General features: G+C 54.1%; 3 protein-coding genes across 6 annotated transcripts in view; all 3 read right to left on the reverse strand.

Annotated features, from left to right (window-relative positions):
• Window positions 1-317: 317 nt before the first annotated feature.
• LOC102564703 (platelet glycoprotein Ib alpha chain) lies at window positions 318-15,843 on the reverse strand. 2 transcript variants are annotated; one of them, XM_059731273.1, is made up of 2 exons: window positions 15,203-15,843; window positions 318-5,604 (listed from the first exon to the last, which is right to left on the reverse strand). In XM_059731273.1, the coding sequence occupies exon 2, from the start codon at window positions 5,598-5,600 to the stop codon at window positions 2,379-2,381; it is 3,222 nt and encodes a 1,073-aa protein (XP_059587256.1). In that variant the 5' UTR covers window positions 5,601-5,604; window positions 15,203-15,843; the 3' UTR covers window positions 318-2,378. The 2 variants fall into 2 exon arrangements, with proteins under 2 accessions (XP_059587256.1, XP_059587255.1); XM_059731272.1 differs by lacking the exon at window positions 15,203-15,843 and adding an exon at window positions 6,530-8,495.
• On the reverse strand, window positions 8,758-14,251 carry LOC106738005 (platelet glycoprotein V). Its single transcript, XM_019490847.2, has one exon. It carries the CDS (start codon window positions 12,472-12,474, stop codon window positions 10,558-10,560), a length of 1,917 nt encoding a protein of 638 aa, XP_019346392.1. The 5' UTR covers window positions 12,475-14,251; the 3' UTR covers window positions 8,758-10,557.
• Window positions 15,844-15,926: 83 nt separating the features above from the next.
• ATP13A3 (ATPase 13A3) overlaps window positions 15,927-27,913 on the reverse strand; it is an 86,508-nt gene continuing 74,521 nt past the window's right edge. The window contains exons 31-35 of one of the 3 annotated variants that reach the window (XM_014607313.3): window positions 27,089-27,276; window positions 26,172-26,260; window positions 25,598-25,678; window positions 21,150-21,239; window positions 15,927-20,300 (exon numbers count right to left, since the gene is read on the reverse strand). In XM_014607313.3, coding sequence (XP_014462799.1) covers window positions 20,103-20,300; window positions 21,150-21,239; window positions 25,598-25,678; window positions 26,172-26,260; window positions 27,089-27,276 — 646 coding nt within the window. In that variant the 3' untranslated portion in view covers window positions 15,927-20,102. The other 2 variants (XM_019490846.2, XM_059731271.1) reach the window with 2 other exon arrangements.

Below are 27,913 nucleotides of genomic sequence, written 5' to 3' on the forward strand. Positions count from 1 at the left end.
GGGAAATCCCATGACCACGGTAATGCAATTAAAATGGCACTGCATAGTGGAGGGTGCACCCTCGTCTGCTCGCGGACGGGACAACCTGCAAGAGCCTCAGCGATCGCCTCCCACTTCCACTTCCAGCCGCAGGATCTCGGCTACACGCCACTATGGAAATGGGGACAACTCCTTAGCTTGCGGCCGGTGGCTGAGGGCAAGCGAGACCTGGGGGTGCCCAAACCCTAAGCCTCCAGGCGTAGGATGCCTACCGTAGGATTTGGAAGTATCTGAAGCCCCAGGCTGAAAAGTTTGAGGTGGAGGATACTTGCTGGTAGTAGGGCAAAAGGAGGAAGATTTTATTTTTGTAAAAATACACATCTTTATATACATATAGATGCACCGTCTAGTCACTGCTCATTACCTCCGTCACCCGCCACAGGAACCCACGCACCTGCTGCAATATCCGCACGCGCGCGCCCATCTGCAAAGCATCGTCTCCCTCCAACCCCGTCTCTTCGTCCAGTCCCCAAATACAGGGCTTAAACTCAGTTCATTCGCTGTCGCTTCCACTAGAGGACCCGCTGCGGCCGTCCTCTTCACGGTCTTCCGATCCGGCTGTCTCGACGTCCTCTTCGCTGTCCGTTTCCCCGCTGGGGAGATCTTGCGAGATCCTGTGCCGAGTGTCCCTCCGCCAGGTGGGTTTGGCTGCGTGCGGCCCATCCTCTGCTACAGATGTCTGGTAATAAGACCGGAGTTTACTCAAAGCCATTTGAACACAGTCTACCACCTCGAGGTTCGTGTGTCTACATCAGGAGGTCCGTGGACTTCCCTGGCACGCTCCTGATGCACGACGCGCTGATCGAAGCGGGCCAACGGGCTCCCCAGGTGTTTAGTCGGGTGTCCGTCCGTACAGCGTCACCTCTCTTGACAACTGTCTGACCCATCACTGCTTTGTGGAGCCGCTTTACCTCCTAGGTGTCCAAGCAGAGCCATAGGAGGTGGTTGATGGTCTCTGTGGCACCTTGGCAGATTGCCCTCAGGCAGCTCGGTCTCCCCGGTTGCCCCCCTCTACGTCCTGGTAGGGCTCGCTGGGCAGTCAAGCAGTTCAGGTCTCTGGTCTTTACGCAGGTCCTTGTGGAAGACGCCTTCCCACATGGCAAAAGGATGAAGATGTCATGGAGCAGGAGGCACGACCCAGGCCTGCTGCACCACTGCACCTGTACCCACGGCCCCGCCAGCTGCCTTCACCACCGCAGACCTGTCGCACCGGTGCTGGGGCCCACCGGGACCTGCCTAATGCAACTCCGACCCACCCCGTAGCCCCCGCTGCTCCTCTCCGGGACCAGGGGGGCTCCTGGGCACAGCGCATGACCTGCCCGCCGCTCCAGAGTCGGTGCCGGCTGGGGCCGCGGGCGGCCGAGCGCTCCCCGGCACCGGCTGTGTTGCAGGGCCATCTAGTGACTCCAGCTCGGAAGAGCTGCCAGGAGCTGGATGCCGGCCGTGGGCTCGGGCTCGCCCCGTGGGGTTTTGCAGCTGAGCCTGGGGCTCCCTCCGTGCCCCTGGGCCAGCGGGGAAAGCCAGCTGCCCCAGGAGCCAGCCACGGCCGGAGGTGGCACCTCGACTGAGGGGCCACGCAGCCACTCCGGGGGACACAACCCCAGCTCCAGAGGGGACACTGCCAGGCACCCTGTGCCGTATCCCTGCCACAGCCCCCACAGCCTGACCGAGCACCCCACCTCGGCGCCTGTCTCCCCGGCGCACTGGTCCCTGCAGCCACCGTGCCCCGAGGGCACACATGGACCCCTGGTCCCAGCCGAGGACCTGGCTGAGTCCCGCTGGGGCGACGTGCGGGGCGACGACTGGCGTACAGCCTAGCAGGGGCTGCGCTCCCAGCTGCCCTCTCGCCCCCCTGGCACAGGACCGGGCACAAGCTTGTTTGATGCACTCTCGCCAGCACCATCAAGGCAGCTCCCAGCACCAGCCCCAAGCACCGAGCGGCCGGGCTGCGAGTGGAGCAGGACCCGGGCAGCCTCCGCTGACAGCCCAACCGAGCCCTGGCCTGCGACGGGCGCGGGGTCGGCCTTACCTGGGCAGTGTCCCTGGAAGCAGAGCGAGGAAGGGAGCGCGGCAGGGCAAGGACAGACATGTGGGCAGCCGCCCACTCCGGCATGGGGAGCCCGGCTAGTGCAGGGCCAGGCAGGGCAGGCTTTGGCTGGGTGCGACGGGACCCCAAGTCAACCCAGGCACCTCCTGGATGTCTTGCCCCGTGGGGAACTGGCACTCAGCGACAGCACAGCTACATTTAGGGATAAAAACAACTTTAATCATTAGAGAAAACCCTGCCAGGGAACTGGGGAAGACAGAACACTGCATACATGTCTGAAACACACCGTGGCCTACGGCTTTGCTCGCCCGGGCTGCACGCTCACCAGCTTCACAGGCGCGGGGGGCAGCTCTTTCGGGTGCGTGGCTTGGTAGAGCAGGTACACAAACTTCCCCAGGCAGACGGTGCAGCATGCTTCGATGACCAGCATAGCGAGGTACAGGACCAGGGACACCTGGCAGTACCTGTACCTGGAACTCAGAGCGAAGCCCCAGGCGTGCAGTCGCGACGGAAGTGGCGGCGTGGAGGCAGGGCGGCGTGGGGCCGAGGTTGACGCAGGGGCAGTGAATGCAGAAGGCCCCCAGATCGTGCTGTTGGCCACAGGCAGGCGGCTGGTGGCTGTGGTGGAGAGAGAAGCCAGCTGTGAAGTCGCAGACGAGGCGTACGCTTTGGCAGTGGGCGTGAGCAGGGACGTGGCCAGCTCCTGCGCTGGGGTCAGTTCGGAGCTGGGGGGCACCGTGGACCACTCTGGAGTGCCTTCGGTCGCAGCGCTCAGTGCGAGGCATGCTGTGGCGGGCACGAGCGTCACTGGCACACGTGTGCTATCAGAGACACGGGTGTCCTCCAGGGTGGTGGCCTCCCATGTGGTGTTGGGCAATGCTGTGGGTGCTGCTGTGGTGGGTGCCAACATGGTGGGGGGCTCCGCGGTGGTGGGTACTGCCGTGGATGGTGCCAATGTGGTGGTGGGCGCTGCTGTGGTTGGTGGCAACGTGGTGGGGGGCTCTGATGTGGTGGGTGCTGCTGTGGTTGGTAGCAATGTGGTGGGGGGCTCCATGGTGGTGGGTGCTGCTGTGGTTGGTGCCAGTGTGGTGGGGGGCTCCACGGTGGTGGGTGCTGCTGTGGTTGGTGCCAGCGTGGTGGGGGGCTCCGCGGTGGTTGGTGCTGCTGTGGTTGGTGCCAATGTGGTGGGGGGCTCCGTGGTGGTGGGTGCTGCTGTGGTTGGTAGCAATGGGGTGGGGGGCTCCATGGTGGTGGGTGCTGCTGTGGTTGGTGGCAATGTGGTGGGGGGCTCCACGGTGGTGGGTGCTGCTGTGGTTGGTGCCAGCGTGGTGGGGGGCTCCGTGGTGGTGGGTGCTGCTGTGGTTGGTGCCAGCGTGGTAGGGGGCTCCGTGGTGGTGGGTGCTGCTGTGGTTGGTGCCAATGTGGTGGGGGGCTCCATGGTGGTGGGTGCTGCTGTGGTTGGTAGCAATGTGGTGGGGGGCTCCATGGTGGTGGGTGCTGCTGTGGTTGGTGCCAATGTGGTGGGGGGCTCCGTGGTGGTGGGTGCTGCTGTGGTTGGTGCCAATGTGGTGGGGGGCTCCATGGTGGTGGGTGCTGCTGTGGTTGGTAGCAATGTGGTGGGGGGCTCCATGGTGGTGGGTGCTGCTGTGGTTGGTGCCAATGTGGTGGGGGGCTCCATGGTGGTGGGTGCTGCTGTGGTTGGTGCCAGCGTGGTGGGGGGCTCCATGGTGGTGGGTGCTGCTGTGGTTGGTGCCAGCGTGGTGGGGGGCTCCGTGGTGGTGGGTGCTGCTGTGGTTGGTGCCAGCGTGGTGGGGGGCTCCGTGGTGGTGGGTGCTGCTGTGGTTGGTGCCAGCGTGGTGGGGGGCTCCACGGTGGTGGGTGCTGCTGTGGTTGGTGCCAATGTGGTGGGGGGCTCCGTGGTGGTGGGTGCTGCTGTGGTTGGTAGCAATGGGGTGGGGGGCTCCATGGTGGTGGGTGCTGCTGTGGTTGGTGGCATCGTGGTGGGGGTCTCTGTGGTGGTGGGTGCTGCCGTGGTGGGGGGCTCCAGCATGGTGGTGGAGTGCACCGTGGTGGCTGCAGCCGTGGATGGTGCCAGAGCCACGGGAACAGAGGTAGATGAAGGCAGCGTGGTGGGGGCTGTGGATGCAGGCACCGTGCTCCAGCAAACGAGCTGGTCTTCTCCCAGCAAGTCGATGACTTCCCCTTGCAGCGTGTCAGGGCTTGCACACTGCACTTGCGACACCTCCTTCACCTTGTGCTTGTTGGCGTGCATCCAGCTGCGCAGGCCACGCAGGTGACAGTCACAGCGCCACGGGTTCCCGCTCAGGTACACGGCGCGCAGCTGCCCCAGGGCCTGCAGGAGCCCCGCGGGAACGCTCTGCAGCTGGTTCTTGCGCACGCTGAGCGTGCGCAGCTGGGGCAGGGAAGCCAGGGCCCCGAGGTCCAGGGAGGAGAGCTTGTTGGCATCCAGGTTGAGCTCCGTGAGCGCGGCCAGCCCGGCAAACGTGGCCTGCGGCAGGGTCTCCAGCTGGTTGTGGGACAAGATGAGTTTGCTGAGAGAAGGGAGGTTGGCAAAGATCCCGTGGGGCAGAGAACTCAACTTGTTGCTGCCCAGGTCCAGCTCTCGGAGCTGCAGCATGGCCCCGAACAAGCGCTCCGGGAGCGCACCGAGCCGGTTAGACCCCAGCCTCAGCTGCCGCAGGTTGCCCAGACCAGAGAAAGCCTCGCTGGGAAGACCCTCGAGCTGGTTCCCATCCAGGAACAGCTTCTCCAGCAGCGACAGCTTCTCCAGCAGCCTGGAGGGCAGCGCCTTGATCTTGTTCTTGCTCAGACTGAGCTCCTTGAGCTCTGCCTGACTGTCCAGCAGCCCGTCCGGCAGCTCCTGCAGCTCGTTCTCGAAGAGCCGGAGAACCCGGAGCAGAGGGAGCTTGGCAAAGGCGTCCGGGGGCAGCGCCTGGAGCTTGTTTCTCGCCAGGTGCAGCAAGGTGAGCTTGGCCAGCGCGTCGAAGATGCCCGGCGGGAGAGACGGGATTTCATTGTTGTGCAGGAAGAGCTCTCCCAGGCTCCCCAAGTCGTCGAACAGCCCCTTGGGGATCTGCTGCACGTGGCTGTCCCGCAGGTCCAGACACCACAGGCTGGGCAGCTGCCTGAAGAGCCCCGCGGGCACGTCGCCCAGCGTGGCCCCCGAGATCTCCAGCTCCTGCAGCTTCCCCAGCTTATCGAAGGCTCCCGCCTCCACCGTCCGGACCTTCGTGTTGATGAACAAGATTTTGAGCAGGTCGGGCATGTTCCTGAAAGCCCCGTCCCTCACGGCCGTGATGCTGGTGCGCAGGAAGATCATTTCAGAAACGCCGGGCTTGGCGAATGCCGGGACCTCATAGATGTCGTTCTTCGCGCCCACGTAGACGGCCTGGAAATCCTTGGGGGTGTCGTACTCAGCATCTCCCAGGCTCTTCCCAGCCAGGAGGGAGAGGAGGAGGAGGAGGAGGAGGAGGAGAAGCCACGGCCGGGGCATGGTGCTGAAAGACAAGACGGGTCGACCCGTTACTCCGCACGAAGCGGTGCGTCCCCCCACGCGCCGCACGCTCAGGACCAGGCTCCTCGGGGCCGTTCCCACAGGGTCGACCCCCGGGGCCACTGCGCTTTCTGCTCTGCTTTCCCATGCCACGTTGGCACCACCTGCTGCTCTGCTTTCTGCTCCCTGCCCTGTGCTCGAGACCCTGGGTAGAGGCTGTGCCCCCTTTTACAGAGGAAGGCAAACCACCCGGGCTGCACCAATCTGACCCAGGGGTAAAAGTCCTTCCTGACCCCAAATCTGGCGTCGGTCTGACCCTGAACAAGGGGACATGACCCTCGTATCCAGGACCCTCTGGCCTGGACTGGGCACGGCCTGGTGCAACCCCCGGTGCCTCTGGGGAGGCTCAGAAACCCCAACACCAGGAGAAGAAGAAAAAAGGGTGCAAGGGTGGGAGCCCCCAGCCAAGCCCGGAGCACGGGCATCGCTGCACCTGGACCACCCCGACCAGGGTCTGTGCAGCCCCTCCTCAAACCCCCCGCAATGGGCAGTCTGCAGCTCCCCGCGCGACCTCTTCCAGCTGCCAAAGCCTGATAACGTGGGCCACGCCACGCGGGGCTTCGCACAGCAGCGCACGGAGACCGCAAGGACGCAGCGATACACCGAGTCCGGCACCGCACCCGCAGAGCCCGGGGGGACGCGGGGCACCGGGAAGCGCTGCCTGCAAGGAGGCTTGCACTGCTGGGGAAGGCAGACCCTCGGGGAGGACCATGGGCAGGAGTCCCCATGGCAAGACCCCCCAAATCCCTGCAGCCCGTGGCCTGAGCAGCTGAGTGACCCCCGTGCCCTGCTCCTGCCACCCCCCAGACCACCCGGAAGCGAGGGCCAGGCCCCACGGCCCATCCCTGGCAGGGACACGGCCCCCTTACCTGGCTGAGCGCCCATGCCAGCACAGCCCGGAGCTCTCCTCCGTGTCCTGGGCCCAAGTGAGCAAGGGACGGGGCCAGGAGCCTCCCCTCCACCTCCCCGCCTGGGCCAGCCGTCATGGGTGGGTGCCAGGGCTGCAGGAGGAGATAAGGCTGGAGGGTCTCACGTGGCCCATGGGGGGGGAGGGGGGGGCCTGAGCAGCAGGGCCTGGAGCTGTCAGGCTCTGTCCACGGGTGCAGGGGCCTCCACGCAGACCCCCTGGCCCCCAGGGCTCAGTGGGTGTGTGGCAAGCGGGTGCAGGAGCCGGTCAGCGGGACCCTGGGCAGGGGGCGGTGGGGAAACTGCAGCCAGGCACCCTCATGGGGGCTGTGCCGGGGTCCGGGGCTGGGTGCCAGGGATGAGGGGGCACAAGAGCGGGGCAACCCCCATCGCAGCTCCAGGGATGGGCAGGAGCGGGGGGTCTGAGCACGGAGGGGGGTTCAGGGCAGGGGGTCCCTGCTCCCCCCAGACTGCAGCCCGACCCCTGGAACCCGGGGCAGCCAAGGCGCACGTGTCTGGGCCCAGGGCAGCATCTGCCCACAGGAAGGGCCGGGGAAGGTACCGCCAGGGCGCACACGGGCGGGAGGGAGCTGCAGGCTCCGCAGGCCGGGGTGCAGCAGGGCCGGGAGCTGTGGGGGGAAGCCTCAGCTGGCTACGGGTGGGTACGTGTGCAAGAGTGTACAAGTGCTTGTGCATGTATTTGCATATGTCTGAGTGTGCACGTCTGAGTGTACATGTGCATGTTTGCACATGTGCATACATGCATGTCCATGTGTGTCCATATGCGGGTGTGTGTCCATGTACATCAGTGCCCATGTGTGCATGTGTGTCCGTGTGCCCATGCATGTGCACATGCTTGATCACGTGTGCATGTCTGTGCATATGTGTGCATACTTGCTCATGTGTGCATGCCTGTGTGCACATGCACGCATGTTCATGTGTGCAAATATATATCCATGTATGTGCATGAATGTCCGTGTGCAGGGGTGTATGCATGCACAGGGGTGTGCGCATGCATGCATGTCCATGTGTGTGCCTGAGTGCGCACATGCTTGCATGCATGCATGTCTTTGTGCGTGCATGCGTCTTCATGCTTGTCTGCATGTGCACACGCGAGTCTGTGTCTGAGTGTGCACATGTGCATGTGCGCTTGTCCTTCCCCAGGCACCACACCAGTGCTCATACAGCACTTGGGGGAGGATGAACACGAGTGCACACCTATGAACACACACGCACTTGCTCATACATACGCACAGCCCTGGCCGCTGGTCAGGAAACAGGCAAGGGCAGGCCCAGGCAGTGGCTGCACCGGGTGCCCTGGGGAGGTCCCAGCCCGGCTGCCCTGTGCTTCCAAGCAGCCACGGCAGTCTGGGTCCCTGCTGCCCCCCTGCCCCAGCACTTCTCCCCCCTGCTCCCTGATGGTCCGAGGCCGGCATCCCAGGCAGCAGGAGCAGGGACAGGTCTGGGCCCTGGCCCAGCCACGCTTGCCTGGTGCACATGCAGCCCAGCACTGGGAATGAAACCCAGCACGGCTCCAACCCAGACCCCAGCTGAGCCCTGCACCAGGGGCCCAGCAGCTCCCCCAGCCCCAGCCCCGAGCAGCGGTGCCAGGCAGGGGTGGGAAGCAGCTGCTGTGGCCAGGCCCAGGCAGCCACCGGGACCCGAGCGGGCCTGGCTGAGAACCCCACTGAGGGGTCAAATTGGGACTGGGGAGATCCCCAGGTTTGTAGACCCACACCGGTCAGTAAGCCCTGCTACAGAGCAGGGCTGAGTGACAACACAAGACCCCCAGACTCCCATGGCTCACTGTGCCCTGCCCCAGCCCCGCGTCCATCCGGCCAGGGTGCTGGGCGGGCCACAGGCCTCTGTTCCCATACAAGGGCCTTGCTGCAGCCTCAGCCCGAGACTCCAGCATCAAGCCCAGACCTGGGTGGGCTACAGCCAGTCTTTTAAAACCAGCGAAGTTGCAGAAATAACCGAGGTGACGGACGGAGGGGCCAGGCAGCTGAAAGAACACACTAGGCGAGACTCAAACTCGAACAGCTCGTGAATGAGCATGGCTTTTTTATGAAGAGCAGCAATTACAGCATTTGCAGAGGAAGTGCGACGCCATGCAGACTCCAGGACGAGGGGCTGATCGGCGCTGGGGCGGCTTTCACGTGCTGTGGGGGAACAGCAGACGACGGGCAGGAATTGCGGAGTCCCTGCCCGCTCGTAGCAAACCGGGCTGTTTGTCCAAACTTCACTTCGGAGGTGCTCCGCACCCAGCCTCCCGGCGTGCTGCTGTTATATGGGTGCAGGGTGTCAGCATCTCGCACGCCCATGCTCCTGCTGCTCTGCATCCCAAGCTGGTATCTCACCGAGCACAATGGTGGCGCTCAGCCCGCCACAAGCAAGTGGCTCTCAGCCCTGGCAGCGAGTTGCCCAGTTTCCTCTGCAGCCCGTACCCAAAGGGGCTCAGACACCGGCAAGAAGCTAACAGCTCATTCCAGACCCTGGAGCAACATAACCTTTGCAAGGGACCAAGAGCCCTTTCTTTCTACACAAATACAACAAGGGGGACACCTGGCTCAATGGCAGCTCTATGGAAAAGGACGTGGGAGCCGTGGTAGATCACAGACTCAATAGGAGTTTGCAGCGTGCGGCAGCTGCACAAAAGGCAAACGGGGTTTGGAGCTGCATCAATAAATAGCATTAGGTGCAAGACCCGGAGGTGATGGTGACTGTGTTCGGCACGGGTCAGGCCTCATCTGGATACTGTGTGTGGTTCTGAGCTCCATGTTTTAAACGGGACGTGGAGAAGTTAGAGAGGGTCCAGAGGCAGCAGCTCAGGTGATCAAGGGCTTGGAAGGCAAGTCATGGGAGAGGCTGAAGGAGCTGGGCATAGTCAACCGACCGTGTCCTTCTATCAACATGACAGAAGTCTTCAGATACCTGAAGGTCTGCTATAAAGAAGAGGGAAAGCACATTGCTGCAGAGAGGGTATGCACCAATGGCTGGAAGTTGCAGCAAAGTTTAGATTGGAGATCAGAAAAACCTCGCTGTTGGAGCTGGGAGGTGGTGGAAGAGACGCCCCGGGAAGGGGTGGACTCCCCATCACTGGAGGTGTCAAGAAGAGGTTGGACAGGCCCTGGCCGGGGTGATCTAGATGCAGTGATGTCTGTGTTGAGGCACGGGGATTTCCCACACTTCTGAGCTTTGCTGCTTGTCCCTCACTCCCCAACGCACACCATGCTCCATGTGTCAAGGGGTCTTTAAGTCTCCCGCAGAGGTGCTGGCTGCAGCCCTGGCAGGGGATGGGCTGTGCCAATGCTCCTGCTGGGACCAAAGCCAGACGTTCCTGGCTAGGGGGTCTCGCCCTTCTACTCGGGGTCAGACTGATGCCATATCTGGGGTCAGGAAGGAATTTTACCCCCTGGTCAGACTGGTATGGACTGGTGGGGGGCACGGCCCCTACCCGGGACCTCTCGAACGTATATCAACGACATTTCAGAGAAGCGGAGCGCCGGCTGCAGGGGTTCCCCTGCTTTGCCTGTGGCAGGTCGGGGTGTTCGGTCTGCGTTGCGCCAGGCTTGACACTAGGCTTACGGAGAGTTCAGATTATGCTTTACCTGGGGTGGGTTGGACAGGGCTGACCCTGCCTCAGGCAAGGGGCTGGACTAGATGCAACTCTGGAGGACCCTTCCAGGTCCACGGCGCTAGGATTCCCAGCTCCCCGAGCGCTCTGCAGCGGGCCAAAGTGAACCACTGTCATATAAAGCAGGTCAGTTGCAACTACCTATGGAAAATGGCGTAAGCAGCACAAGGAAGTGCCTGTTCTGCATATGCGGTGCTGAGCAGAAGGTAAGCACGCGCACATCCTCTGTTCAGTGTTGGCCGTGCAGGATGTGCAACACGACCCCGTGAATTACACCAGCGCTATCTAAACTGTGAAGCAGGAATGCAACAAATCCTCCGTGCTGCGCGGGTGCCTGGCTCCTCACCTGTATTCCTAACGAGGATTAATTCTGACCAGTTGAACAGACTGGACAGAGGCGTTGCTACTACGCAGAAGCCACCCGATGTTACCAGCCACGTACAAGGTGGTCCCAATGGCTACAGCTTGTACCGTTAAAGCCAAAACATAAACGCACAAATACATTTGGCAACGAGGAACTGTGAGGTCAAAACCCAGCTGAGTGCTGCGGCGGTCCTGTGGTCTTGTGTACGAAGGGGAAGGCCTTGCAATCACCTCTCCCATGCTGGCGATGCTTTCCACCATGCCGCCTGGGGGTCGGGTGGGATTCTCCGTGGAATAAAACCCTGACTGATCTATCTCTTCACCACTGGAAAAAGAAAAGTCGACAAATTCAGTATTAACTGTCAGAGACACACGGGAGCGTGTGGGGGGCACAGCAGCAGTGTCAGGCCTCGGAGAGGCCGTCACAGGAGGAGACGAGGCCTGCGAGCGAGACGAGCTCTCAGAGGCGAGGTGTGCGAGGGCCGTGGGGGACAGGCAGAGGAAGTGTTGATCCAGGGCCAAGAGAGACGAGTTCTGGAGGGCGAACGGGCTGTCACAGGTGACCAACCTGCCTCTCTCTACCAAGTCCACGTTCTTTTGGAGCCACCCTGCAAGTCCACTTATGTGGCAGTCGCATTTCCAGGGGTTGTTGTCAAGCCAGACCTCTTGGAGCTGGGGTAAGGACATAAAGACGTCTCCGGGAAGGGACTGCAGCCTGGTACTATTTAGGTAAATTTTCTGAAGTTTGCCGAGATGGTGGAAGAGGTTTCCAGGAAGAACTGCAATCGGGTTGCCATGAAGGGAAATCTCCTGCACGCTCCGAAGGCCCCGGAAGAGGCCGCCTGGCAGATGAGAGATGTTGTTTGCATGCAGGGACAGATTGACCAGGTTCTTGAGACCACTGAACACGTTGCTTGGCAGAACGGTGAGCTCGGGGTTTGAAGTCAGCACCAGGAGCTCCAGATTTGTCAGGTTACTGAAGACATAGTCTGGGAGGGCCGTGAGTTGAGTTTCATATAACCGCAGACTCCGAAGCTGCCTCATTTCTCCAAACAGGATTTCTGGAAGGGATCCCAGTGGATTGCTATGCAAGGACAGCACAGTCAAATTGTTTAAATGCAGAAAAAGCCCGTGAGGCAGGGACTGCAGCTTGTTTCTGGACAGCGACAGTGATTTCAGTTTAAGGAGATGGTGAAAGGCACCAGGGGCGATGGACTGAATATTATTTCTATACAGTTGGAGTTGCACCAGCTCCCCGAGGTTATTGAACACATCAGCGTCTATTGAAGTCAGCCTGTTCATATACAGAAACAGCTTCTCCAGCTTGGTTAACTTGCTAAATATATTTCTAGGCAGGACTGACAGAGAGTTTCGGGATAAGCTCAGTAACTTGAGCTTGACAAGGCGCCTCAGCAATCCTTCAGGAAGCTCCGTGAGATTGTTCTTGTTCAAAAATAGCTCTTGCAAATTGACCAGCTTGTCAAACAGACTTCCCTCCACGTGTCTCAGCTGGTTTTCTTCAAGGATCAATTGCTGGAGGTTCGTCATTTGATCAAACACCCCGGGGGGAAGCTGAACTACCTTGTTGTCCAACAGACTCAGGATCTTCAGCTTTATCAGGTCTTTAAATGCTCCTGGCGAAATCACAGCGAGCTGGTTTGAAGACAAACTGAGATGCTGCAGAACAGTCATATTGGAGAAAACATCATCCGTCAGGGCTCTTACACGGGTGTGAGAGAGCCGGATCTCTATCAGGCTGGTCGGCAGACCCAGGGAGGCCAGGTCCGTGAGGACCGCACCGGAGCAGTGGATGGTATCAGTGGGAACACACTTGCATTCCTCAGGGCAGAGAAACGCATCCGACCGAAGGACAATCCGAAGGACTGCCAGTAAAAGAGCAGCCAACATCGTCACTGAAGTGCCTGAAAAATCACCAGGTGTAAGTTAGTGCCAGACAGACAGGGACAGCCCTCTCGTGGGGTCCAGGTCAGCACCACGAACACACCCTCGGGGAGCAAACGCAGCAAGAAAATCCCACGCTGCTAAATGTTATCACATCCCAAACCAAAGAAAAGCCCCCAGACTCTGCTGGCATCTGGTTCCAGGCATTTCTACGGTCCTCATTTCTAGGAGGACAACGGACTTCTCGTTCACATTTTGAACTGCGCTACAGCTCGCATGGTTATGAGTTGCTCACAATAAAGTAGCCAACATTTGTGACAATCATTACTTTTTTAAAGCGTGAGCTTTTCCAAAGATTAAAACGTGTTTAATTTTACCACAGACAAGAAACAGTCTCTCAGAAATGGCCCAAAAGCTCAGCCATTTCCCCCCAAATCTACAGATAACATTTCTACGATCCTGCCTCAGGCAGGGCTCGGACTAGACGACCTCCCCGGTTCCAGCCCTAGTCCTCTATGACGCGAATCCAGCCGCAAGTCATCTAACAGGAGGAACTTTACAATTCGGTGTGTGAACACAAGAAAACTCGGTGAAAGATCCGGCTCTACCCGTGAAAGAAAAGCGCCAGTGATGAGACAACCCAGCAGGCAGCAAAATTAACCCAGTGATACGGGGTGGGGGGTTCAACTACCCCCGTGTAAAGAGCCAAACATACAAGAGCACCGTGTTCGGCAAAACCATTTCTCAACCTGCAGCGGCTGCTTCTGGGAGCAGAGAACCGCAACGGCGAGAGGCCATCCTCGGCTCCGTCCCGAGGAGCGTGCAGGAGGAGTGCGCTTGAAAAAGGCCAGCGGCCAGCTGCTGAGCACCCCCAGCGACCGCAGTCGATAGTTAGGGCCGGTGTCCTAGGACAGCACATAGCCAAGAGCGACAGCTGACTTGAGAAGGGGAAAATGCCAATGGGCAATGGTTAGTCAAACAGGCCCTAAAGCAAAAACGCAAAGGAAGCCGAATCCTGAGGGGCGGCAGGGAATGCACTTGAGACGCGTGCATCGCTTCATGAAAAGCAGCGACCAAGAGGCGTTTGGGGATCAGGCACGGCTGGGGCCGAAACTCACCCCAGACAGAGCTCCTTTGGCACTTTTAAGTCGGACCAGGGCAAAGCCAAGAAGAGAAGTGAGAGTTGCACGAGCTGGCCAAGAAGAGGGGAAGTCAGCAGGGCCAGGAAAGGCCGTCAAGAGCTGGCTCCGCGGGGAACGCGCCGAGGAACAGCCCCTTGTTACTCAGCGGCTGAGCTGCTAGTCTGGACCCGGCAGTCTGCGGGGCCAGGAGAGTCTTTGTGCACATCAGGCCTGGGAAGGCAGGGGTTAAAGGGAGCCGCCAAGGAAGACAGGGAAACTGCGGAGAAACAGATCATTTCTGTGCCCGCCGTCAGCACCGAGCCCGCAGGGGAGAGTCCTTCCGGGGGCTGGCAGAGATGAGGCACTTGGAAACTGGGGGAAGGGAAGAGATGCTGAGGCAAAATGATTATCCAGAGGGTAGTGGGTCCCCCAGGCCAGGAGAGCTCCCAAGAGCTCTGGAGCCGGCTGAACGTGCATGGCTCGTTAGCACAGAGCCCGGCCTGGAGGACTGGGAGGCGGCATCTCTCCTTCCTGTTTTAAAGAGGTTTGAGAAGCGGCTTCGGGGAGGTACGCACCAGCCAGCCATGCACCTGCTCCTTCCACGGGATTGTGACAGAGGAGCCAGGAGGCCCGTTCCACTGCTGCGCACAGTCGGGCTGCTTAACGAAGACCTCTGCTCGGTTTGCAGAGGCAGCCACGATGCCACCATGCAGAGCACAACAGGGACTGCTCAACGCCTTGACACGCATCAGTGGCACAACCTCAAATGGGACTGCACGCAGGGCGGTTCACTTCATCCCCCAAAAGCACATTGCAGAACTCAAAGGGCTTCAGAGAAGGGTGATGAGAATGAGCAAGGGTCTGGGGAAGCTTTCCTACGGAGAGAGAGGCTGAAAAGACCACGAGCGTTACTTCTGCGAGGGGGGAGATCAGAGCAGACACAATCAGAGGCTGTAAAGTAATGAAAGGTGCAGACAAGGCAGAACAAGAACATCTCTTCTTCTTGCCCCATAACACAAGACCCTCCAAGGGGGGTGGAGAAATCAATGACATTATACATAAGGTGGGAAAATTCAACTCTAACGAAGGAAAGACTTGTTCACATAATGTGCAATTAAGCTGTACCACAGGAAGTCATTAACTAGGACTCAAGAGAGGAATTTATCATGACAAGCTTCTCAAGAATTTCCAGTTGTTATAATTATGACATTTTTCGAAGCAACAATAAACTCCCGGTGTGAGGATTAAGCCAGTTTATAACAGTTAAAGACCCCGGTAATAGCTGTATGACGGTTACATTTTCTCAGTCTGCCTCTCAATTTGAAGCACCTGGTACTGGTCAGCAGCAGAGATGGGATGCAAGGCTGGATGGATGCGGGGCCGGTCCAGTCTGGCGACTGGGATGTTCACAGTGCACGAGGAGGCCACACGCTCCACACGTTGCCCACAGCTGTACAGACCCCGAGTCTCACAGACCGCGGCTGGAGGCCACATCCGTGGAAAATCAAATGCACAAGATTTAACAGGTTCCTTAATCAATTCTGAATGACCAGCTCATGCACAATCTATACCCAGCCCTGTCTGAGCGTTAAGAAAAAGCCTTTGAGACTTACCTTAGTGGCTAAGCAGCCGCTCCCAGTTGCTTGTGTGTAGAGCAGGGAAGGAAGGACGCCAGCACGCATGATGTTGCATTTTACCCAGGAAGGATGGCAGCGTAACACACCCTCCAGATAACACCTCTCAGCTTCTAGTTCGTCCTCGCATGGCGACTCCAAAGGCTAAAGCTGGATGCAAAAAAGAGAAAGAAATAATCTTGGAGGGCGCTGGCCGCAGCTAGTCACACAAAGGCAGCAGTCAGCAGCAGCTCTGAGCCAGGATTGCAGCAACACCCACAGATCAGAGGGCTGCAGAAAGGGACACCTTCGCTGGGGCAAAGCAAGGGCAGTTCTAGCCAGGGGACGCTGCTCCATGCAAGCCAGAGAAGAGCCAGGATCCTTCCTTCTTCCCACCATGAACACCGTTCAGAGAGACATGCCCCCAAGGCAGCCTCAGTACACAACGAGGTAGCCTGGGCCCAAAAGCGGGGTTCATTTCCCTCTTCCCGGGGCCCTCCCTCCCGGGTTCCTACATTGCAAACCTCTGGGGAAGGACGTCGAGGCCGGGCTGCAGCGCTGGAACCAGGACCTCGGCAGCGCCCGCAGGGACCGGGTGGGCAGCGGGCGCTGCTCTCTATGCTTCAGCCAGGCACTCGGGTCAGTTCTGACCGTGCAGCAAGAGGCAACAACGAGCAGCTCTTCACGAGAACGCGATAAAACAAAAAAAGCTTTGAGAGGAGGATGCCTTCATTTCCAGTTTTATTTCAAACAGATTCAAATGACAAAAATGATTTTTACAAGGCTATTTACAATGCCTCTGTGCAGGTCTGCATGTTTGCTGGGTACCGTGCTGGAGCAGCCGCGTATGCTTTTAAATAGAGAGCAGCAGTATCGCTTCTGACTTGAACCAGCTTTGTAAAAATAAAAGCCAAACTTCTAGAGAACACACCAATCATAAGCCTTCTTGTTTTTTATTAAATTCATGAAAGTCATTTTGTGCTCACATAATTATCAAACTGCAGTTTGTTGAAAATAGCTGTAAAAACCTGAAGCTATACACTGTATAAAATTAACATTCAAAGACTCTCAAACCTGCCAAAAACAGCCCCTCCCCCCAGGCATACAAAAATCTAATTCTGTAAATGAGAATTTCACACAAGAAATTGTAAAGCACTTCCTAAATCTTGATATCTGTGATGACCAAGAGAAAAGCATTAAAAAAAGTCTGCAGCATCAAAAAGGATCTGCCATGTGTCTAACGTTAGCATTGTATACACATAATACAGCAAATGGATATTTATCCGATTTGGGATGAACTGTACAGCACAAATCCTCGTGAACACACAGAACAAGAAAGAAAATAAATAGAGTAAGAAACTGCAATAGTTTTTCAACTAAAAGTGCAATGAATATGAACAATCTTGGTTCTGTGGATGATTTAGCCACCTTCACTTGAGCATTATTTGCAGCATATTTTACAGTAGACTTAGTTCTAGAATAGATGCAGATTACAGCGAGCACTGATTATGTCTGAAGGGAGGAAGAAAGCTTTAAAAATAACCCTGAGGGATACGCATTTTAAAGATCTCGGTATTTATTAAAAAAGTTTAAAAAGTTACATTTATTATTTAACAACCGCTTTCCTGGGTAGACCAGTCTTTAAGTAGGTGCATAAATAATATTCAAATCATTAATATTTACATATCCTAATACATCAAAGTAAGACATGTACAGATTTAAATTTAAGTCTGTATAAGAGCAAATAATTTAATAAGAATCAAACTCTTCAATGTGAGGCTGAATTATACAGTAGAAAGAAACCCCCCAAAGTTCATTTAGCATGGCCCACAAAACAGCCCTGTTCATCTGAACCCAAACATTCAAGGAAAACGTACAAAGACGATTTTAAGCACAGACCCTGAAGCTCAGCCTACTTCCAGTTACGAAATGAACTCGCTAACGTGTCCCGATCTGGTTTGCTCTCTTTTTGCATACCTGAAAAACCACATCGACCGTCCAAAAAGAAACATGGGCACACAGGGCCAAACCCAGCCCTGAGGTAAGAAGGTGCAATTCCCAGTGTCTTCAGTACGAGCTGTACCTGCCGCGCGGGAGCCCTGTGCAACATAACACCTCGCAACACGCTGGTAGTGGATTCTCCCCAGAAGGCAGCTGCCACCCTCCAGAACAACGGGGCCAGTCCAGATGGGAGCAGCTCAGCCACGAAGCAGCAAGCGTCCGCTCCCTCGGCGGGCCTCGCCTACCCGAGGTGGGCTGAGCACCTGCAATTCCAGCTGAAGTCAAAGGGAACCGTCCTGGAGGTTGAGCTTTTAACATCCTCCACTGGACCAGGCAGTCGTTCTGGAGGGGAACAGCTGGACAATGCTGGCCCTAAAGCCCGCTCCCTTAATAAGCAGCTTCCTCCCAACGAGCTCGGATACCAGGTTAGAGCATGAAGCGCTGCTACCACAAACAGAGACTGACTTTAACACCTGAACGAGACGAGCGAGACAGATCCGCAATTTAGGGAAAGAGAATTAGGGCTAGGGGTAGGGTTTGGCAACCCTAATTAAGCAACACCACTTCCAAGAGGCAGATGACGCATGCGTTATTTTGTGACTTTCGACTGAAGCAGCAAGTTAAAGTAACGAACACAATACCAGCTCCAGACCCCACCAAGTGAATTGTTAAACAAGTCAAATACAAGAGGCGGCGGTAAATCACAGCTCCGAGGTCCAAGATGCATAGCTTCATGGAATATTTCCATTAAAGTAAAATGTGTTCTACAAAACGGGGGTAGAAGTACGCGCTCGGCTGGCAATTCTTCTCCCCCACCCCAACTCTGCACGACCGAGATAGTCTGAAGAATCACCAGCGGCAACAGGGATCTCATGTGCAACTCCAGGCCCCTCTGAAGTCATCAGTGTTCGTGTTGAGCAGCTTAAGGAGGTGGGCTGAGGACAGCTCGGCTCTGCACTACTGATTAAAACGGTGGTGAGTAACTCCCCCGGAAGTGCCAGGAAGACCTGCCAGCTGTCAGGGAGGATAGCAGACCACAAGCTGTTTGTGAGGAGTGTTAAGAACTACTAACCCTCACGGCTCCTAGAAGGACTCTCCCAAAACCATTGAGCAACATTAGCATGGCATGTTCAGCATTGCAAAAGTCCTAAAATTAGCAACACGGGTGCTACTGCTCACTGCTTCGTAAGAAAGCACAAGGGAAATGGGCCTGAGCTTCAAAATTTCCCTTCCTGAAGAATCCCAGAGCATAAGATCTTCTCTACAGACCTTTAAGACGGCGGCCTGCAGAGCTCTCAAGTCGGGGAGGGGACTCATCCTCAAGTCATTTCCATAAAGCCCTGACATTCCCAGCCCCGTCTGCAACCCAGGACATTTCCTCCTACACAGGTCAGATCTGGATAAGGCCCCTTCTCAAAGTTCAGAGCTGCTCGGCTCCGTCAGATTCACCGAGTTAGGAGAAGCTGTCCTGTCTTTATCGTTCTGTTATGTCCTCGGGTAACGTGTCGAAGGAGTTGTTCTGATGGCTTTACTACTGCTTTATGAGGCTGCACAAGGCTTTGTAGGCTTCTACAACCGACATGTAAGAAACTGCTGCTCTCTGCCAGGGTCGCTTTGAAATCCCGTGTTTGGTGGCCGGGGCGCACCTTCTTTGGCACCACCCAACGGGAACCTGTACGCTGCCACTGCAAGGACACACACGGCACCACTGGTGATGCACGAGTGAAGAGGGTCAGAGCAGCCCTACAGTTTTCTACCCAGACACTGACTCCAGCTCATCTGTTCCTGTCTTCAAAGAACTGCATAGCAATTAAGACACCGGTAGAGCAATCTTTGAAATGTATAAGCCCTTGGTGCCCAGGATTAGGACTGGCTAATGTGACGGGCATGTGGAAAGTATTTTCTGCCTTGTAGCTCTGGCCTTGGTAGTGCAAAGGCATTGGTTAGGAAAGACCACTCATGTTACATTAATAAACCTGGTCCAATAGGAGCAATCTAACCTTTTGCTGGATCAAGCAAGCGCCTGTGGAGCTGGTGACTAGCTGAATGCGGTACAGGTAAGGTGGACAGAGAAAAGGCATTATAGGCCTAGGTTTGCTGGTATCCCACCCCCAAAGACCCCCAAAAGCAGGCTGAATCTGTCCTGGCTGCAGGACTGTCACCCCCCCCACTGCAATGCCACTCTCCAGATGAGCAGAAGAGGAACACAGGCATGACTCGGGCAACGTGCTGCTTTCCTCCTGGGCACCGAGCACACCTGTCTGCAGCAGTCCCACTTCCTGCAGGGTCAGACTAAAGGACTAAGCCAGGAACCCAGAACTTTTACACGCCCTGTAGCTGGAAACACTCCTGTGTCACCAGCAGACACAGAGGTGTTTTTGGAACAGCACATGAAACAAGAGGGTCACTTGCTGACACCTGGGGGTCGTCATATGGTCACAAAGCTTTCTGATCAAAGCAAAGACAGTGACCAATGTTTAAACATTTTTTTCCTACGTGTCCCTAAACCTACCATGAAAATGCTACATCGTGAGCTGCATGAATGCGTGCACTGGAGTGCAAGCTGGAACGATTTCCGAAGGTTAACATACCCTAGATAAATGATCAGAGGAGCTATTTAATAGCCCTGCAATTTAAATTTTTAAATACAATGCACATGGAAAAATAAGATCTCTTCAAATTAGTAAAAACCCCTCATTTTTCTTTTGCTGGACATGACCTCACCCATCTTTTCATGGGCGAACTGCATGCTGTCCAGCTCGCCCTCTGCATTCAGGGACAGGAGATAGCTGGAAATATTTGTACTAGGACTTACAGTGCTTAGTACTACATTTCCCAATGAAGCCATAAGATCACATTCCTCTGAACACTACTACACAAGCTCGCCGCTGAGCCGCTGCTACGTGACAGTGATTATCTGATGGGAACCGTTTTCCCGGGTTGGAGCTTTAGCTTCGGTCGTCGTTCTGGGCTTCGGTGGCCACTCCGGATCCACCAGCAGTTCCTGAGCTAGGTGCATGTACTTGGCTTGTGGCATCTTCTTTCTGCAGCTAAACAGGGGCGTCAGGAAGCAGGCTGCCCAGCGGTCCGTGGCCTCCTGTGCAAGGGGCAGGGAAACAAGCAGATCTGAGAATGAGGTTGTTGACAGCAAAACCCCTTAAAGCCATTCCAGAAATTTAAGAGGGAGACTCTCAAACTGCACCTCACTGCTGTTCCACGCTACGCTTGTTTCTAACTGAGACACGCAGTGGTCGCGTGGCACGTGACCTTTCTGGAGGGTCGCCAGCCTCTCTCCGGCATTACTGCAGGAATGTCGGTCGAAGAGGCAGACAGGCGAGGCTAGGTCAGCATCTCCTTGCCTGCCCACGTCCCACACACCCGCAGTTGTTCCTTGCTCACTTCAAAGCATTCTCACTACTGCCTGGAACTGCGCGCTACTGTACGCTATGAGTCGCGGACTGAGCATCGGGAGCTACAGCTTGGTCCGGGAGCCTTCTGCGATCCAAGAATGCTCTTAAATGCTCAAGTCTGAAACTCCCTGAGAATGCTTCTTGCCCACCTCATGTGCCATTTAACCGATGGTACATGATCAGCCACAACACATTTAATGTATTGAGGGTGAGACCTAATAATGCTGTTTCAGTCCAGGAAAAAGAGCAGTGTGCACCATTAGAGAACAAGCAAAGCAGATAATTAAATCTAATGTGAAAGGAAGAGAAAGTCACATGCAACATGCAATTCATTCCTTGAGTCTTCCTTGCCCCTGCCCCTCCAAACCCCTCGTTAAAATCCAGCCTTTTAATTACAATGGGATGCGACGTGAGATCTGAGGTTTAAAAGGCGGCATCCCGCTCCCTCCCTCAGTGTGCCATTGCAATGGCATGGCACACGATTAACTGAATTTGCACGCACTTGACTGACGGACAGCAAAATACTAGTCTCCAACCTGAGGCGGCTGGGGTGTGGCGAGGCGACAGTCTCCTTGTTTGTCCCGACTGAACACAACTTTCCAAAGGACCATGTCAAGGAAGACATTCTGTGAGACATTGCAGTGAGTGGGAAGAATTAAAGAAACTAATCATCATTTGCTGTTAGCGTGCACATTCAAAATCAAACCCGAAACAGTGAGTTAGACGCAATCAGTGCAGGGCACAGCAACACGCCACGGTCCTGTCCAACAGAATCTGCTTTGGTCGGTATTCAAGTGATAAACCATTTCCTGCACTTCAGCACTTCCACAAGGTTTTCAGGAACATGAAGAAATGCCTTATATTAACCACAGTGAATACCAGCGCTGTGTTCGGGCTTCGGAACAGGTCTGATGCTGCCTTTCCAAGAAAATCTTCCGTTGGCACTGAATGCACTACAGGTGTTTCGCATTAAGACACTTCTCTAATCATTGTGGGGGGTGGAGGGGATCTTTATTAAGCAGCAATGAGCACTGTGCAATGTGAGCGAGTAGGGAACAGGAGGAGCATACGGATGCATCGGAGGGCAGAGAAGTTAGTGCAGAATCCAGTCTGTTAACTCTACGTGAGGGCCCTGTGCCAAGGTCGAGGGTCCCTGAATGAGGAGGGTGTGTGACAAGTCTGCTGGCTTCTATCTTGGTGAGGTTTGTATGCCCATGAACCAAGAGCCTCCTTTGATCCTTGTCTGAAGTAGATAATTCCTCTTTGTTAACGAGGGAGTGGGGCTGAGCAGCCAAGCCTGGCGTGTGAATCAACAGCCCTGCCAACTCCTGAGCTAGGCAAATGGGAGGAAAAACCAGGCATGTTCTGAAGGGGGCACAGCTCAGTTTTACCAAACAACAGATCTGGACAAGGAGGGGGTAGCTCTGTGGCATGCTTTGGACGTGTTATATTTTCTTTGTCGGAAGGCAGGAGATGTTTGGTACACCAGCCCATAACATCAGGCCAACAGAAGAACAAGTGTGCGTGAGAGCACCAGCTGCAATGCCACGCAGCATGCTGGACAACCATGTTCACCCACTGTTACCACTAAGGGAAGGACCGGTGAGTGACAAGGGAACAGGAGAGAGCAGAAACCCGAAAGCAGGCTGACAAGTTGAGACAGAAGGTAGAAGACCGCCTGGGCAGAATTAAGTTTTGAAGCATCAAATCCTTCTCAGATACACAAGGAGTCAACTCTTGAGGAGCAGTCCTGGGAAGAGAAATGGAACAGGTCCCATAGGAGAGAGATGGCTCTGCCACGGGGGTAAGCAGCAACAGCCAGCAGCAGGATGGCAGAGAAAATGCAAGATGCACTGGACGTGGTCTGAAAACTCAAGTGACGATTCGCATTGGAACCGAGGACTCGGCAATGTGCGGAAACCACAGATTACAGAAGACTCCAGAGACCCTGGAGCAAACTGGAGAGGGCTGCACACCTTTTGGAGGGCAGGAGTAGAATTCAAAAGGATCCTTCTTGATGCCTGAAAAACTGGGCTATGGAGAGCGAATAAACTCAACAGAGGCAAGTGTGAGGTGCTGCACACCTAGGGCAGAAAGCACCAAAGACACAAACACCAGCTCAACTAGGCTAATTTAGTTTGGAGAACCGGAGTTAAGAGGCTGGCACGACAGTGGTCTGCAAGTACCTGAAAGGCTGCCAGAAAGAAGAGGATGAGCAAGTGATCCTCTCTTGCTCCTGGGGGCAGGACACAGACCAATGACTTCACACTGCAGCAAACCTGAGTTAGACTAAGTCTCTGAAAGAACTTCCTGGCTGTCAGAACAGTAGGACAAGCTGCCCGGAGAAGCTGTGGAATCGCTTGCACGGGAGGTTTTCAGGCTGGACAAGCATTTGTCTGGGATGTTCAGGAGCAGCACCGCCTGCACTCGTGCAGGGGGTTGGACTAGACTGTCCTTGGGTCCCTTCCAACCTTAGCCTGTTGCAGTCCCTCACTCGTGAAAGAACCAGGCTCAGAGGTGATATGACAACAGCAATTAGACATGAAAAAGCAGGGCATAGCACATGGAAAGGAGGAGGGAATGGAGAGCAACTGCTGTATACTGGAGGCACAACAGACAGGGGCATTTGGTAACAGTCAGATCTGTTGAAGGGTGAGTTCAGGACCCTGAGGAAAGAAGGATGGAGAGCAGCAGAGTAAGGACCCTGGACTTCAGAAAAGCAGACTTCTATTCAGACAGGGAACTGATGGGCAGGATCCCCATGAGGCCAGTCCCAGGGGGAAAGGAGGTGAGACAGACACTTGGCTGGGATAGTTTAGTGAGGGATGATCCTGCCTGGAGCAGGGGGGTGGACTAAGGGACCTTGTGAGGTCCTTTCCAGCCCTGCTTTCCCATGATCCTAGTCCTTTAAGGGAAGCTAAAGAAATTAGGGAAAATGACATGGTGACCATGGAAAAAGATGAGAAAGTTTAAAAGAATCAGGAAAAAAATTAGCTTCAGGATAGGTCATTAAGAAATGCCAATGGTAAGACTTACTAATGCTGCCAAAGACGCAGGCATACAATGAATATTTCCCACAGATGGCAGTCAGGGTTCAGGCACTGCTGGGGGGGGCCGGGGGCCGCAGACCTGGGTCCCTGGCCCCATAGCCCCGGTAGCTGGGGGCCCCCTCCAGCAGGGCCAGGGGAGGGGGCAGGAGGCTGTGGGTGTGGAGTGAAGGGTAATGGCATGGGCAGGGCACCAGCATGTCAGGGTTGGTCAGTGCCACAAAACAGGTTGGGAGGGACAGCCATAGCTGGACCCACATCCTGGTGAGAGAAGGGGGCAGGGGGAGCTCTGATGTTTCCGTGGTAAAAACACACAATCAAAGGTGTTTCATTTTAACCATGGAAAAACGTAGATTTGGGGAGGTTTAATCAGATTAGTTGCAATTTTTAAACAGATAAAACCAGGATCGCTGCTGAGAAGGCAGCTGCACGGATGCTACCGGTTCAGATGGAAGAGGCCCCGGACTCAGGTCCGTGGTCTGTTCACTGTGCGGTGTGATATCAACAACAAGCAAGCGCCGTGCGCCAAGAACTGGCGAAGTGACAGCCTCAGCAAGCAGCTATGGAAGGGCACCATCAAAGACAGTCGAAGGTAGGCCAGGGTGACACATGAGGTGTCTAGAGAAGTGTAGAGGAGCTCAGGCCTGGCCCTGGCCATGGTTGATATTTTCACCAATGATCTGGAAAGGCATATGGAAATAATTCGTGGCTCATGGCAGATGGCACAAATGTCAAGGAAGGTGCAAATAAGGAGGCAACAGAGCAGGCACGAGGAATGGGCACAGCTCACCGCGTTTTTAAATAGGGCCAAATACCAATCAGACACCTAGGAACAAGCAATGTCTGGTCAAACCTACAGTGGTGGATTTTCTCCTGAACAGCAGAGGCTTTGAAAAAGATTAAGGGGTGACAGACCAGGAACCCAACACCTGCTCCCAGTGCAACGGAGTGGCAAAAAGGGCAAATGCCATCCTTGGATGCAAAAGGGATGGCAGTGAGGAGAAGCAGGGAAAGGATTTTCCTTCCATGCACAGCACTGGTGAAGCTTACCCAGGAATGTTGTGTCAAGACCTGGTGACCACATGAAAAAAAAAAAAAAAAGGAAAGAAAAAGGATGTTAAAGACACTGGAGAGAATGAGAGAAGTAGAAAGATGACTTGAGGGCTAGACAGATGCCCCCAACAGCTCAATCTCTTCCACTTATCATAAAAAGGTCCCTTAATTGTGATGTACAAACATGTTCACAGGAAGAAAATAACCAGGACAAAAGGGCTTTTATCTAGCTGAGAAAGTCATAAAGAGACCCAGCTGAAGCCAGACTAGTTTAGATTAAAAACTGGGCACATGTTTTTAGCATCAAGGATGATTAACTGCGAAAACAAACTCAAGTGGTGGATTTGTCTGTCTCTTGATGCCTTCAGATGCACAGTGAGACCTTCCTAGAACATATTCTTTAGTTCAGCTCAAGTTACTGGGCTCCAAACAAGGGTACCTGGATGAAAGCTAATGGTTTGAGAAGGTTCAGCTAGGTGAGTGAATGGTCTCTTCTCAAACAATGTGAAGTTATCAGATGACAAAATAACTGCTAGTAATAACAACAACAAGCACCCTAAAGACTGTATAGAACAAAGACTTATATGATTATATACAGCTAGGGTATGTTCTTTTGAATTTACTACAAAACTTTGCTCAATTACTTCTTGGCATATTATTGTCTACATTGTGACTCTTTAAACCTTTCAGAGAAACCAGTTTTTAAACACAAAATTCTATAGCCTAAATGTTGCCTGAAAATACATTTGTAGAAATATAAAACTCCAATCAACCTGCTTTCCATGCGCATTTTACAGTCAGGTATCACTCCACACAGAGGATATATACTTGTGCTCAGAGAAAAGTCTGCATGAAAAAGATCACTTTTAACTTGAACTACTTACCTCCACCAGGATGGAGACAACTGCATTGATGACGATAATGGCAAGAAGTGTTGCACGCCACTGATACGGCACGCAAACCAGCTGCAAGAAATGCGTCATAGGTGAGCAACGTACACTCAACATAACATGCACAAAATTGTGAGTGCATACAGGAAAACTGGATGGAAGCAAGGCTGGATATAAACTTCAAATTTAAATTCCTGTTCCTATTGCTCAAGCAGAAGTCTATGCACTAGAGCAAATGCCTCGCTGTAGAAAGCACTGGATTTTATCTTTTTGCATTCTGAGAGGCTTTCTGAGAAAAAGGGTGAAGGGTTTGAAACATGTTTCAACTTATAACTTAGGTTGAAAGGGTTGTTTTGTTTTTTTTTAAGTAAATTCTTCTTTAAATTGTCATGCAAAGCTAGACTGCTTTAAATTGCTGGTAGCATCTGACTGTACAGGCGTGTGTCCAATTTGTGTTCAGTTCTTCTAGCAGAACTCTAGTTGTCAAAAGTGTCTGTCGGGGCCAAGAGAAGCCGACTGAGAAGGAAGCCAGCTGCATTGTGTGTGATGTGTATTCATGGAATCTTACCTCTAGAGACGAGTCAATAACTTCAGTTGGATGCAACATGATGACAGATATGAAGATATAAAGAAATATCACAGAGAAAACAAAAAGAACTGTAAAAAAGGAGAAAATATAACTTATCAGTCTGTCTTGCATAGCCAGTATGCACGTCTGTCATACATGCTCTCAGAAACAACATCTATAAAACAGGGCAAAGGGTATTTTGCATTAATAAGCCAGAAGCAAATAGTTTTTATTTAACTCTTGGACTTGAAGGAATGCGCAGAATTATATTCTAATTATTTGGCCACATATATCAAAAGATCTTAACACATATCCCTTAAATTCTCAGTAATTTATGAAAATGCAGTTTGTGATGCAAGTTTTCCCTGCTCACAACAGAAAATACAATCTGAATGAATGCAGTCTAAAACATGGGTAACGTTCACATTTTACTTGAGAAGGACATAAAACCAGGTGTATTATGTTACCCAAAGCACTTAATTCAATGAGGGAAACGCATCGGTGGAGCAACTGCACTTAGTTCAGTTTCCCAAAGCAGAAACTAATGAACCACCTGCGTTTCACAAAAGTTACTTTGAAAAGAGTGACAATTTGTAGCATACAAGACATTTCTTCGTTAAATGACTGAAACAACATCCCCACAGGAATCCTGGATATTTTTAGTGCCCCATGTATTTTCAATAGACATATTATCTTGTCCCCTATTTCCTGGGGAAGAAACTCATTTTCTAGTGAGCAAAACTGTTATTTTTGCCCATCATATCATGGGATGCTAGACGAGGGAATCGGTAGGACGGGATTCTAAACACTAGGAAAGGATCGGATTCTGAACAAATCCGCTACGTGAATTAAGTCACTATTGCAACAGGAAACCCTTCTTTGCAAAAATACAGCAGGGTTGCCTATTAAACACTTACAGTTTTTGTAGCAAGGCTGTCTAAAGGGCTTCCCTTTAGAAAAGACAATTGCCACGATGAGGTATTGAAAGCTGGAGATAAAAAACACGGTCGTGTTTTCATAGTTTTTGATATTGTGCTCATCATGAAGGGTCTGGTTCCCGTGGCTGGAGGAGTTGGTGTCTGTGGCACTCGACACATTGCATGCACTGCAACACAGGAGAACATTGAACACGCGGTTGAAGAGAAGAGAGTTGCATCCACTGCAAGCAACACAAAAATAATTCCAGCAAAATTTGCCAATTAGGTTACAGCGGACGCAGTCTGGACATTTTCCCATGGGTAACTAAGAAGGTCGTTGTGCCTGGAAATGGCCGAGGCCAGGGACCGGAGTTTCTTTTGCGGCTTGCGAGTCCTGAGGTTGTTTTCAAGATGTCAGTTATTACGGGAAAGAGCCTCATTGCCACACATGCTCCCGGAGGCTGCAGTAAGTAAAAAGACAAGCTCTGCCGTACTAGGTCCATCTAGCTCAGCATCCTGTCCCTCACAGGGCCAAAGAGCGGGCGCTATGGCCTGTCTGGACCTTTGTACAAGGCCTGTCTGGACTGATCTGCCTCAACCCCTCTCCTCAATCCATACAGCTTCCAGAGGCCTAGAAAACCCTAATTTGGAGGCTACAGCTCTACTATCATGTTTCATACCCACTGATGAACCTGTCCAGCATGAATCTGTCCAATATCCTTTTGACTCTAATTAATCTGTCAGTCTCCAGAAGAAAAGGGTATAAATAGTAGCTCATGGCACAAAGCTACGGCGCCACTGAAACAAGATGTAGTACCTAGACAA

This window comes from Alligator mississippiensis, chromosome 7 (assembly GCF_030867095.1).
Source record: "Alligator mississippiensis isolate rAllMis1 chromosome 7, rAllMis1, whole genome shotgun sequence".
In the NCBI taxonomy this organism is placed as follows: Eukaryota; Metazoa; Chordata; order Crocodylia; family Alligatoridae; genus Alligator; species Alligator mississippiensis.